The sequence below is a fragment of the Ceratina calcarata genome, unplaced genomic scaffold (assembly GCF_001652005.2).
Source record: "Ceratina calcarata isolate Rehan_Ccalc_2016 unplaced genomic scaffold, ASM165200v1 scaffold48.2, whole genome shotgun sequence".
NCBI classification, from domain to species: Eukaryota; Metazoa; Arthropoda; class Insecta; order Hymenoptera; family Apidae; genus Ceratina; species Ceratina calcarata.
Genome location: NW_017172225.1, coordinates 975,157 through 988,659, shown reverse-complemented (window position 1 = coordinate 988,659; position 13,503 = coordinate 975,157). Strand labels below are relative to the sequence as shown.

The 13,503-nt window shown below is 47.5% G+C and overlaps 1 protein-coding gene across 13 annotated transcripts in view; it reads left to right on the top strand.

Annotated features, from left to right (window-relative positions):
- LOC108627858 (protein daughterless) overlaps positions 1-13,503 on the top strand; it is a 75,263-nt gene that overhangs the window by 27,521 nt on the left and 34,239 nt on the right. For 3 of the 13 annotated variants that reach the window (XM_026815863.1, XM_026815861.1, XM_026815859.1), the window contains exon 1: positions 597-1,312. The exons of the other annotated variants lie outside the window; for them this stretch is intronic. In XM_026815863.1, the coding sequence (XP_026671664.1) occupies positions 1,130-1,312 (183 nt within the window). In that variant the 5' untranslated portion in view covers positions 597-1,129. Of the gene's footprint in view, positions 1-596; positions 1,313-13,503 lie in introns of those variants that run through there. 13 annotated transcript variants of the gene reach the window in all.

The window sequence follows — 13,503 nt, the reverse complement described above, 5'->3', positions numbered from 1 at the left end:
GGTGTGCCAGAGAGAGAGAGAGATTCCACCCACACTCGTATATACCTCGGCTTTGCTACACGCCGGCTTGTGCGGGCAAAAACGCTGGCCCCTTGCTAGGGGTTGCTTCCTGTGAGTCCGGGAACGAGAGAACTCCTCTCTCTCTCCTTCTCTCTCTCTCTTCTCGGGGACGCGACGGAGAGATCCGTGCTCGGCGACAGAAATATTCCTTTCCATTCCGATTTTCTTTAGAAATTTCTGTCTTTCGTCTTGGTTCAGAAATTGAAAAAAGCGATCATCTCAGGTTTTGCTCATTGTTTAAACTGTCGAGAGTATTTTAATAAAATTCTAGAACGTATCGGCACATAATAGTAGGAACCGGTGAAGTGAATCGTAAAGCGTGAAACACGCAACGTGTTTTGCTTACTTTTATTAGTAAGATCAATCATTTGAATACGAAATGAGTGTATCGAGCTTAAATTCAAATTGGCGTTGGTATCGCGCGCAAAGACGCGCATGGTGGGGTCCACGGTCTAGTGGTGGGGTAGCCGACCAGCGCGAGGGGAGTGGAGGGACGGCAACCGCCCCTCTGGAAGCGTCAGTCTCTTCGCGTGCCCCGTACCGGGAGGAACCTCGCGTCTCTCGCGCCTCACGTTCTTACTCCATCTTCTTTCGATCGTTAGTATATTTTCGTTGAACAGTGTGAACTGTAAATTCTGTTCCCCGCGGATGGTGTGCCTGTCGAGTGCTCGTACATTTCCGTCGACGAGGTTCGAGCCGCGGATTCCTCGTGCAGGAAGGAAACAGGTGTCGAAAGGCTGATCGAAAAATGCGTAGGCGGACGAGTGAATAGTAGCCGGAGTGCGATGCGACCTCGTGGCACGCGGCGTCCTTCTCGGTTTCGTGTACCATCGTTGTACAGTGAACCGTTCGATTATTAACTATTTTCGGCAGTGCTCGACCAAGACTCATGGTGCTTCGCTTTTTGGTCGTTCGCGCGTGACCACCGTTCCGTTTTAATCGCGTGTAATCGTCGCGAGGTATCTTGGGACGATGAGAGCGATGAACAATCGGTGCACAGAGATTTGATAGAGAACGCGTGTGTGCTCGTGCCTCGTGCGAGAGAAGAGAAATATTCGCGTACCGGAAAATGCAGTCGAACACTATACTGCGCGACGTCAACACGGAGAAGTTGATGGGAAATAACAACAATCTGAACAACAACGGTTCCCCGGGCGCAGATATAATGTTCCAGATGGAGGATGATAGCCTCACGCAGCTCGGAAGCGTGTTTCAGTCCGCGTATCAGTCCATCGTCGGCGGTAGCGCTCAGGTAAAGAACAAATTAGTCCGTCACGTGAGGCTTACCTTTCGTATTTTGTGTCTGTCAGATAATTTCCCTCGAGTCCTAACGAGTCATTAGGTTTCCGAGGTTAAATTTGTTTTTCATTGTTCTTAAAATACAGAAGCTCGCGAATCTGAGTCATTGTACATCGAGTCGAAGGGGTTTATCCTTTGTGTCGCGAGATGATTATCCGGTCACGGATCGGAGTTCGGTGTGGAAAGTTTGATTTCTCTCGTAGCCAAGAAAGAGTTTCCTTTTTTTTACCCTTTCTCTTTCTCTCTCTGTCTGCCTTTTTGTTCTCCGTCGGGGGTGTTTCGACCAGATACGCCAGTTGGAAACGAGTTCCTTTTCAATCTGGCAAGTTTTTCACGGTGCACAGCCTCGTTTCTCTCTCTCCCTGTAAATCCGATTGTGCGTCGATTGAAAATAGGGGCACGTTTACGATTTTCCTCTGTGCACCCGACGGAGCGTGCGGAGCACGCCGCTGACGTCAGGATTACGTCACGGCATGGCCGTCGTCACGTGGCCAGACACGTCGGGTCGTTCGCTCTTTTTATGCCGGCGGCACCCTTTACTCGTTTTCACCCCGTGCCATAGTTTTCCCAAAAACGGAATTCTCTGTGTACTCGAAAATCTCGTACGTACTCCCGTTTTGTACAGAATTCCATCGAACGAAGTACATCCACACAATTTAACGTGTCAATTAAGCAAATATAGTTTATCCACCTCACGTGTCGCGTATTTTAAACGAATTTTCAAAGGCAACGCGTACCGAATGAGTTCGACGATCGTGTCACTTCCGTTTCCATTTCTCGTCTAAAAATCATACTGCTGCATCGATTAAAGACTTTGCGCCAGCAGCAATTGCTTGCTTCGTTTAAAGCGGAATTCTGGAAACGAGATATAGACAGTTGGAAGCGCGATTATCTTCGAAGGCAACGCGCGTAATAAGGCGTCGCGTAATATCAGAAACTGCTCGTTCGTCTATTTCAACTCGTATGGCAGCAGTGACTCATCATCATCCCTGCATTGTTTCGTTAAATGGAATTTCTATCTAATTTAAATGCGGCTTAGCCAGAAATAATGCGATTATGCGTTAGCTTATTCTGTTTGTTAATCTCCTTTGCACACCATTGTCACCCTGACGGCGAGCGAGCCGGAGGTACGAACGGGAGAGAGACGGGAACAGCTCGATGTTCCCTGTAAACCCCCCCGCGCGTTTCCCTTCGTTTTCTACTGTACTGTACATTATTTCAGTACAGTCCGCACGCGTAGCCGCTAGATCTTCGGCTTATGGACTCTGCTCTTCTCCCAGCGGTTCTCGTTTTCCAGTTCAAACTCAGTTTCTCCTTAATCGCGACCCCGGAAGTTCTCTCCTTAAATAAATCTATCCTCGTCCCTAGCGAGACGCGTTTTACTCCATATTCCGTTCAGAAAAGAATATCAATCGATGTTCTGGACGTTTAACGCTGAGTTCTTGTAGGTCAGAAAACTATTACCTGGGCGTACCAAATTATAAAGTATATTAATTATTTAGACGGATCGAGGAGCAGACGAATGACAATATTCGAATATTTGCGAGCGATGTACAATTGTCCGGCGATGAAAAGATCAAGGAGGATCGCGTCGATCGACGTTCTGTATTGCGCAACGCGACTATCGCGACCCGTTTTCGCGTCCCTTTCGAGTTCCGATCACTTATTAGCGGTACAAAAGCGTCGCAATTACAAAAGGCGAACGTCATCGCGTTCCCGAGACAACAGGTTGCCCCCGGCGTACCTGAATGACGTTAGATCGACAGCTGCCGGGCCATTATTCGCGTATCGAAACTTTTGCAACAGTCGATATCGTCCAATTACCTCGGCGGGCCTCCCTAAATTAAAATACAATCACGATTTATGCTCGTTTGCGTCGAACGAAGTTAATATTTTCTGATGCTGTTAGATCGCGGATAAAATATGTGGAGTAACAAAAGCCGAGTTTGTATGGGAACACTTGAACGTCGTATAGAATGCATTTTTATGAAAAGTAGCGAGGGATCGAGTTACACCTCGTTTATCGAACGTCGATTCATTTTTTTTTATGATCTCGATTTTGAGCGTCTGGCGAAACCAGTTTTTGATCGGGCCGAGGTAAGGCCAGCCATTTCCGGCCGTGGTGCTCCTCCCTTCTTCGTGGCTCATATCCGGCACAGTGTTTGCAACGTTTGAAATGCGCTCTCTTTCTCCGCTACTACGCTGCTGCTGCTGCTGCTGCTGCTGCTGCCGCACTCGAGCTTTTTTCCAGGCTTTGTCGGGCGTAAAATCTTGGCCGAGTCATCGTCGGCGGAGGCGGCGGCGGCTACCACTTAAAAATACGACAACAAAAAGCAGGGCGCGTTCGTTATGAAAGCGTTATCTCTCTTTGGGCCAGACTTAATTAGCCGCGTGCGCGCGGCCGCGTTCATTTTTCCGCTAAAAGCGGAGTTGCAATTAAGCGTTTAAATTAGCGGCCCGCCGTATAAGTGGGATACGTACACCGTTTTGTAACCCTCGGTTTCGATCGCGTTCTTCTCGCCGAGAGATAGACCGCGTCGTGCAGAGTTTGTCCTGTGCGCAATTTTTATTATTCACAGATTCGACCAGTTTCTCATTATTTCGCCAATTTCGATTCCGAGAACGGGACTCTTTCGGAGAAAACTTAAACGGCGTTGCACGCGAATCGAGGGTACGGAAAGAGGAGCGTAGCTCGTCGTTCCCAGGCAGGGAAAGGAGAAACAGAATGAGAGAAACGAGAAAGCGAAAGTGTGATCTCGATGGCGGTCCGTGCTCCGAACTGCGTGCGTTCGATTAAATTCGAGACCGTCAGAATATCGGCGGTGACCGTCAGTGAAATTGTCCGACCAAAATCCTTTAAAGAAATAATAATACACGTTCCGCGTTTAATCTGCCTTCGAATCTAACTCTAAACACGAATGCAATTTTTATATTTATTTGATGATCGGGAAATCGCAGAATCTTGGGATGTTGAGAAATTGCAAGGAGGAAGTGCACGGTGGGCGATTTGTATCTGGAACTGAGAGCCACTGATGACGCGAGGGCTAGGTTAAAAGCGGCAATGAATAGAATTGATATAAATGGGACGGCGACCTGGCTCCGGTCTCGAAGCTGATTGTTTTTTCTTTCCCCTATCGTCGAATTGGCCGACAAGTGCCACTTTATTACTGCGAGCACGGTTTTCGAGTTTTCGCCGATCGAAACTCTCTCTTTCTCCGCTGGAGTAGCTTCGGAATTAGTCGATACAGCGTCGATAAAGATGCCAGTGATATTGGGTGTAAGTTAAAAACAAATTTTCATTCGTGTCGCATCGATTTGATCCATACCCGAGTATCGTGGAGGAGTTCTTCGACGCCAGCCATGAAAGTCTACTAAATTCTTGCATTTTAATCGTTTAATATATTGATACACACGCAGTGATTCGATTGAATTAATTTTTGGTAATCGGCGCGTATGTCGAATCGTCCCGCTAGTCGGGAAGCCAGAAGCCAAAGGGTTCCAGGAATTTCGGACAGGTTGATCGTCGTTGCTCGTAATCTATGGTTGGGATTAGCATTAGTACTTAGGCACGTATGTGTAACCCATATGATCACGCTTGTAGCTACATCTCGAACGCTCCTCTCTCTCTCTCTCTCTCTCTCTCCCTCGCTCTCCACAATTTGCGTTGGACGTATACACACGCGTAAATAGATACTCTCCACGGAATATATTCGCGAGGCGCGAGCGCGCGCGCGCGTAATTAGACGCACGCATACACGGTCGCATTTGCCTCGCATACCAGCGTCCACTACTCGCGTGACAACGGGCGTATCCGTGCGCCTGGAGCTCTACTAATAGCGGTATCCAGCATCCAACGCCGACTGATATATCCATTCCTCGTAACCATTATACCCTGCCGTGTTTGCACGAATACGTAACGCGTGCGTGCACGTGCTTCCACCCTTCGCGTCCCCTTTGCTACCCCGTTCTTCGCCAATTTTTCGAGTCAGCAATTGGTCGTCATTCGAGCATCGAGTTTGTGCGTCTCGTAATTCCGATGGAACTTCCTTATCGTGAGGTCGACGTGAAATTGACTGGATCTCCCGTTTCCTTCGATTCTTTATAATTTCCAATTTGGTGAACGTGAGATTCATAAAATCAGAATTTCGTTCTAATTGCTGTGTACCAGCTCACCTGTGTTTGGTGCTCGTACAAGATGTACACCTACGTATCGCAACCATGTAAATGTACATATGTACAGACACCCATAGAGAGGGAGAAACAGGAGGGAGGACCTCTGACAGGAATGCGCAATACGTACATAAACCTCTACACCCGCATCCCTCTGTGTACACGTGCGCCCGGAGCCACTGTATAGACACCATATATACGTCTGATTATTAGTGTGTCACACACGGTTGATTTGGTAGCGGGCTTATAACGGTCGCCATAGCGCCGAGAGGCGCCAGCTGGATGTTTCGGAACGCACCCCTTTCCCTCGCCCTTATACGCCCACCCCTTCTCGTCGTTGTCCGCTATATCGTTCCCGTCTACGGATAATGACGTTGATGATGACGATCCTCAAGACGTACGCGGCCCACCCACAAAAATGAGCGAACTCACTTCCATCGGTGAGCCGAGACGAGGCTCGATGAAATTCAAGAATCGAATTTTCTACGATGTTCATCGAATCGTTTGAGCGATCGAAGTCTGATCAACGAGACGTTCCAGTGTCACTAACTAGTGAGATCGTACTTCGCTTTGGTCCAAGCTTTCGACTCCCCGTTCCGTGCGTGATCAGCTTGTACGATAATTACGCGTCGTTTAGGCGCGACTTGGCGGTGGTAACAACCAAACGGTTATTAGTCGCGTTAACCGAGGCGTGTATGACCGATTTACTAATACCTAGCGAGTGGGCGTAGCCCGGAATAGTCCAATAGTCCGATACGTTGCCGCGTATATGCCCGATTGTGTCTAGAAACGTCTGTTGTCTGTGGCCGATCTGCACAAAGGTGTTACAACACCGACTGTTCCCCTCTACAATTTACAAACGAACATATCCACTCTTTTCGTCTAACGGTTTCGTCTTGCTTCTGTTTGTTTCAGGTGAGTCTCGCAATTTCAACTCGTAGATGCTTCTCTTTCGACTCATAGTAAGTTCACACAAAATCAGAAGGACCAGTGGTCTTTTGCGTTTTCTTTTCAAACACCTCTCGAGTTCTCGGTCTGATTTAAGAGAGCGATAAATCAATACCATTATTTCGTTTATTGCTAATTTTAATAATTCATTTTGGGACTTGAGGAGCGCTTTCCAATTTTACAAAGAATATAAACGCGCGTAAACCGTGACTGGTTATATCTTAACGAAGAGGGGGGAAGCAACGGGGAAAAAAAACGAAAGAAATGATGAGGGACGTTGGGTCCGCTTCGAGACGAAAGAAAACGAAGGAAACATGGCTCTCGGGCCATATGGCGTTTACGGATACCCAAGCACCGTAAAACTTTCATGGACATAACCTGACCTCTCCCTCCATCGTTCCCTTCGCTCTCTTTCTCTCGTTTTTGTCTCGCCCTCCCTCGTCTCTGAACAGGAGCCTTAATCAACAACCGTGAGGCCCTTAGACGACGAATGGTCTCTGGTCTGAAGTCACGAAAACGGGACCTGCGACTCCCGATTCGGCCCCCGAGGAGTTTCTCTCCATACAAAAATTTACTATCGAATTTCGATCGAATTTTACAATTCGAACGCTGACTTTGTTCCACATTAATGAATCAATGAAGATTGTCGCGTTCAGCTCGAAATTCTCACTTTCCCCTCGGCTACTGTAGACTGGAGGAAGTCGGGAATCGTCGCGGAGGAAATTGGAGCACCGGTTATTAAGCCCTTCAGTCATTTGTACCCGAAATTCCACACGGTATAATGCACGCGAGGCTGACACGACGACGGAACAGCAGTATACGCACGCGTGCACACAGAAACGTTCTTGCCACTGAGATCCCCCTCAGGATCGATCTGCATAGCAGTTGCTCGCATAATCGTGCAAAACGTGTACCCTGCACGCTCGTGTGTACGTTTCGTGCCACGGTGGGGGTGGCCGGCTCCATAACGCGAATCTCGGGGGTTGGATCGGGGTTAGATTAGGTCCGGTTCCGATTTCCGTCCAGATCTCATTGCTAGATCTCGTGCCTACCACCGTGCCTGCCTCAAAGATCTCCAATACTCTTCGCATATTTCATACCCCCCGTACAATTCGCAAACCGCTCTTCCAGTTCGGATTAAATGTAACACTCAGAACGTTGTTTTAAAAACGTACTTGCTTCTGTAATACTGATCTCGTATGACACTCGATCGATAGATCCGACGTTCGGTCAAAGCTCTGATGCTTATTGATGATCGACCTTTTATTCGTCCGCGTGAAATCGCGGATTGTATAATTGAGAAGCGAACGAGCGAGGCATACATGCGTGCATATATAGGCGTCGTATCAGGTTCGGATTAGGGTTGCCTCGAGCCAGTTCCGATTTCCGTCTCGAGATCTCACGGTAGATGGTGCCTACCTCGGTGCCAGCCTCCAGATTATATCCTGGCTGATCCTCTGGCGAGGTTTACGTCCCTACGTGGTCGGTTCTTGCTATTGTTGCTCGCGCCCCTGCTACCCTCCGCCTCCTTGACTGCATTTAAGCTCCGAAACTTTTCTACACCGCGAACTCCCTCTCTTTCTCCTCTCCTTTCTCTCTCTCTCTCTCTCTCTCTCTCTCTCTCTCTCTCTCATACCGATAGTCACGAAGCAAGTTTTGCTTTCAAAGATAGCGCCTCAATTTCGCTCTTTATTCGACGTATCTCCGATCTTCGCGTGGCTTCCCACCTTGCAAACTTCCTTTTTATCGTTGCTGGTAACGCGACTTACGACACGCTTTCGAGCTGTTTCTGTTCTTCGTTACGAGTAATCCGATTTGGAATCATAATTTTTATCAGAGAATTTTTGACGCGAGAGAATTACTTTAAAATCTCATCATTTTTCTCGTTCAGTTATTTGTTTTTCAATACGTAGTAAGTTACAATCAGAGATGTATGTAGCTGTGATACAAATGGATACGCAGGTCGAGGTAGTCGATATCAGCGGAGTTAATGCGAAAAACGGTCTTAGATAAACGATAACTTTGTTGCAAAGCCCCGGTTGCTAGCCATCGATAAAGCGTTGAGAAAAGAGAACAGCCTTTGGGGAGGAGGAGGAACGCGTTCGATTTAAAGAGACACGTGTACCTTCGCCGGTGATCGATTCAAATTAACTTATGGACGATACCTCTCAGACCTCGGGCAACATCTTGAATTTCTGAGCAGCCCGATAATCGCGCGGACCGATTTCGCTGAGAGAACTTCTCGAAAGTGTTGTTACACGATTTCGGATCAGGTTTTCCCAGAAACATCGAGTTCCGTGGCGAGGCTCCGACACCGAAACCGCGCCGCTTTCTACGACGAAATTATTGACTATCGCTATAAATACTCCGCGCTAACGCTTGCTTATAGCCATTTGCGCGAGCCTAACAGCATCGGGCGACGTCCCTTCCCGTATTGCTCGCACCATTTTCCACTAATAACGTTTGTTTCGAAGCTAGCTTTGGCTGTCGAAGAATCTATCGGTAGTAACGTCGTATGTCAAAATCGTTTTTAACAACTGTGAGTCCTCCGATGCGAAATGGCATAGTTTCAAAAAATAGATTTTGGTACGATGATAAATGCATGGGACTTTTGTTTGAATCGAATCGGTGATTGTTCGTTACAAACGGGAGTCGTCGTCGCTGACTCATCCTATATTTTAAGTACCTCTTTTTAAGAGTGGATGAATTTCGTGCGAGGTTCTCACGCGGCACAAGACTTTAATTTTCTGAGCGTTGGTCCCGAAATTCGATCCGAAATTGGTCGGAGGTCCCGGACGAGTTTCCGGGGGCCCGGTCAGAAACACGAGATATTCCCTCGGGAATACTACGGTTTTGGACCGGTCAGAACGATGCTCCTGCTACGCCAATGGCCAGGTCATTTCCTGAGTGTCGGGGTTCTTGCTCGTCTCCTCTCGCTTTCTTCTTTCTCTTTTTCCTCTGCTACTCCCGCCCCTCTAGCCGTCGTTTCTTCTTTTTATCCCTCCCTTAACCGCACTTAACTACCTTCTTCTTCTATTCCCATCGGGAATACGTAGCGTTCGTCTCACGGAGGAGGAAAATTACAGATGTAAAAAAAAAATAGAGAAGAAGAAGAAGAAGCTCGGGGGAAAAATGTGACCCTCGCCAGAACAAAAAGTTTCTCGCCCCGAGATCTCAGATGATACACGATCTTTAGAGGGAAATGACTTTCCTTCGCGTTTTTCGGCTGAGATCCGACCGATCTCATCGTCATAGAGAAATATCGATTTGCATCGTACACAAACGCAAGCGTTAAACGTCAGCTAAAAATTGATACGATATTTCATACATCGTTTCGTTTAACGATCGATGTGTAATAGTGATAGGAAAATTCGTGCTTACACGTATACGCTAACTTGTAACGAAGCTCGTCGATCGGGTTATCGCGTTTCTTTTTCTTTTTTCGAGAAAGATTAACGTAATAAGCCAGAGATATGGAAAACATTGGTAACGTTCCAGAGGCGATGCGTCGATAGCTTTACACAGGTGTCCCTAATCTGGACTTCTTTTCAACTATCGTCGATTAAATTGTGCAATCTTGGTGATAGCCGACAAGCTCATCTCGAGAGCCACTCGTTAATTCATGTTTGCTCACCGCTGACGAACCGAAAGAAATAAATACATAAGTTTGGCGAGGAACAAAAATTTTTCCATCGTCCGCAGAAGTTTCGCGTTATCTCGCATCCTTGGAGAATCTGTCCTCCGATCTCTCCCGTGGATTCGAGACACGGGTGTGAGTCAGGTCTTTCCGGAAGGTCCCTAATCCCGAGTCTCTCGTCTCCTTGCACAACCTCGTTATTACTGTTCTGTGTGTAAAACAATGAGATTACCACAAGAACCGGTCGCCACACTTTTAAAACCCATAATCCGACCTCGAGGAAGACCTGCCACGAGGATAGTGCTACCGTCTGCACCCTTAAGAGCTCCTTGCTGCTGGTGCCGCACCCTCTACCTGTCCCAAGAATCCTTCGGGTCCCAAAATCTTTCAAATTCTTCTCCGGCTCACACGCATGCATTTCCAGATGCGAAGCGAATATTACTCGTCTATTGATCTACCATTTCCTTTTTTATCTCAGCGCGGCGTGTCCTATCGTCTCAAAGGTTTGCAAACTTGCGTTTAGACTCGGAAATGCATTCGCAGATGTCGAGGCATTCGTTATTTGTACTCGCTCATGTATCACTCGCAAGACTATCATTTTTATTTGATCAGATCGATGCGCTGGACTCTTTCGCTTTAAAGATTCGCAAGCGCGTTTCCACATGTTGCAGCTATCCACGTATCACTCTTCTATTAGTCGCAAGGCCATCATTTTTTCTCCTTTTCTTTCGATACCGAGGATTTACATTCGCATACATCGGGTTCTCGTTCGACGCTCGGGGTAGATAGAGAGAGAGTAGGTACGCGTGTGCCCGTGCATTCACACGCACTCGATGGTAACGGCGCGCGGACGCAGGCGAACGTACGTCTTTCTCGTAGCAGCTGTCCGCCAGGTGCGTGGCTCGTTCGACCAATCAGGGTTCTCCCCTTGACCGGAGGGTGCTCAACCTTCGTTGCCCTCGATTACCTGCGCCCTTTTCCCGTGGGCCAACCTGCAGCCAGTCCGAGTCACTCGCAAAACGCGTCCTCCCTCGCGAAAATTCACTCACCCGAGTAGACCGGCGATCTTTGCGCAGAGCGAAACGTTCGTAAAACGTGATTCAAACAGAAATTCCGTTCGTCGTTCGAGCATTGCGATACGTATTCTTTCGTGTCCACATGCTTCATATCTTTCTGTACACTCGATTGTCTCACGAATACATAAATCCTGCTTATGCGTGACCTAATGAACCGAAACAAATTAGAACAGTTCTCTGTACCGATCTCGTCGTAGAGATTGCTCGCTCGTACCGTTTTACGTTCCATTGCCGAATAATGAGCAACAGGACAATAAGCGATTACGATTATAAAAATGATGCGTGCACACGCGACGACGCCCTGTTCCTCCGTTTCTCTTGGCCTGGCCCTGGTCTATCTTTCTCTCCCCCGTACGGACAACAAGACGGAGTCGCGTCCATTGTCGGGACAATTCGCCATGGATAAAGTTAGCCCCGGATCGGCTACAGCGCAGCCAGCTGAAGCCGATCGCCTTTAATGGATCGCTCGTTCGTTTCGATTCTTTCCTTCCTGTTAAGAGCCAGCTTCGTTTCGCAACCGGGACCCACGTGAACGCGCCAAATCCCTACGTTTTCGACCAGCTGCGCGAGATAGATAAATTAACCGATCACAGCCCGATACCTATATCAGTCCGCCATCATTTTTACTGTTTCATTCAGTGAGGACACAGTATGTTCAATCTCTTCTTTCAACTGTCTTAGAGCATCGTCCTTGAGAACCGAGGAATCTCAGTCATTGTGCATTAAAATCGTCTTGAGTATCGCCACACTTTTTGTTCCTACGAAATGTGTGAGAACGGACTTTAAACGAAGAGCGTTTGTCTTCATTTCCCGGTTTGAAGAGGGAAAGTGAACAAAAAGAGAAGCCAGGGGTAAAAATGCGAAGCCCGTTTGTAGCTCCGTTAACCGTTTAGGGGAAACGTCGGCTCCTTTGAAACGCCCGCGCGAGATCGCCGCTGATTTTGCCGGGGAAACGTTAGGGAAATGTCGCGGTGTGCACACGTGCACACGTGCGGCCAGGCCCGAGTTGGGACGATTGATGGCGACAGTGGAAAACACGGAAAGGGTTAGAACCGTGTACTCGGGACCTCCGTGCAAGCCGGCCCAGGAAATGACATTTTCTTCGTCGGTTCGAGAAAATGCAAATTGTGGGAACCGGCATTGCAAAACTGGAGAAATGCGCGCACTCCCTCTCGATTGAATAATCCATTTATCATATGATCTTCGAGGCTGTATCGTTAGAAAACGCTTCTGTTTTCGTTGGAAGACAGAGTCTCAGCAATTTTTCTATCACTGAATTATAGAAAAAAAAAGACAGTCAGTATGTTTCTCGTGAATTCTTCTTCGTTCTCTAACGAGAGATGAATTTTGCGAAATTCTTCGATCAATTCAGCATAGAATGCGCGTTTGAACGTTCGGAACAAACAATCACGCTATTAATAACGGATTCGCGCGATACGCGCGTATGTATATCCGTTTCTGTATCGACGCACCGTGAAATCGGGCCGGGGTTTACTATCAAATGATCAAACGTTTCGCGCATCATGGGGCATGCTAGTGAGATTAATGAGAAGCTCTGATGCGTGCCAGTAATCATTAATTACACGCATTACGCGACGCTTACTTGACCGCAGCTCTGCTGCGTCTCTTCTCGCAGTGCGTTCAATCGCCGGTTGCCCGTGGCTTCTAACTAGGAAATGGACTCGCCTTTAGCGATCACGTGGCTTCCGTATATCGTCCGCGTAATTTTCTGCTCCGATTATCTTTGCACGATCAAACGGCTGTATAACGTTCTATGAACATGGGGCATGCTAGTGAGATTAATGAGAAGCTCTGATGCGTGCCAGTAATCATTAATTACACGCATTACGCGACGCTTACTTGACCGCAGCTCTGCTGCGTCTCTTCTCGCAGTGCGTTCAATCGCCGGTTGCCCGTGGCTTCTAACTAGGAAATGGACTCGCCTTTAGCGATCACGTGGCTTCCGTATATCGTCCGCGTAATTTTCTGCTCCGATTATCTTTGCACGATCAAACGGCTGTATAACGTTCTATGAATTATCGCAGGCGACGTACGCGAGTCAACCTATCACGGCTATCACCTTATTGACTTTTGCGTCTCACGTGCGTCCCCACATCTTTTTCCATTTGTTCGTTAATCACGATTCAGTAAATCATATTTACACATACTTAGAATACGTACGAAATGATCTTAAGGATGTATTGGCTATACAGTCAATCCCAAAAGTTTATGTACCTTAGAAAAACGCATTTCCTATAATTAAAAAGAAATCAGACGTCGGAAGAACAATGCTAATAATAAATAGCTACGTGC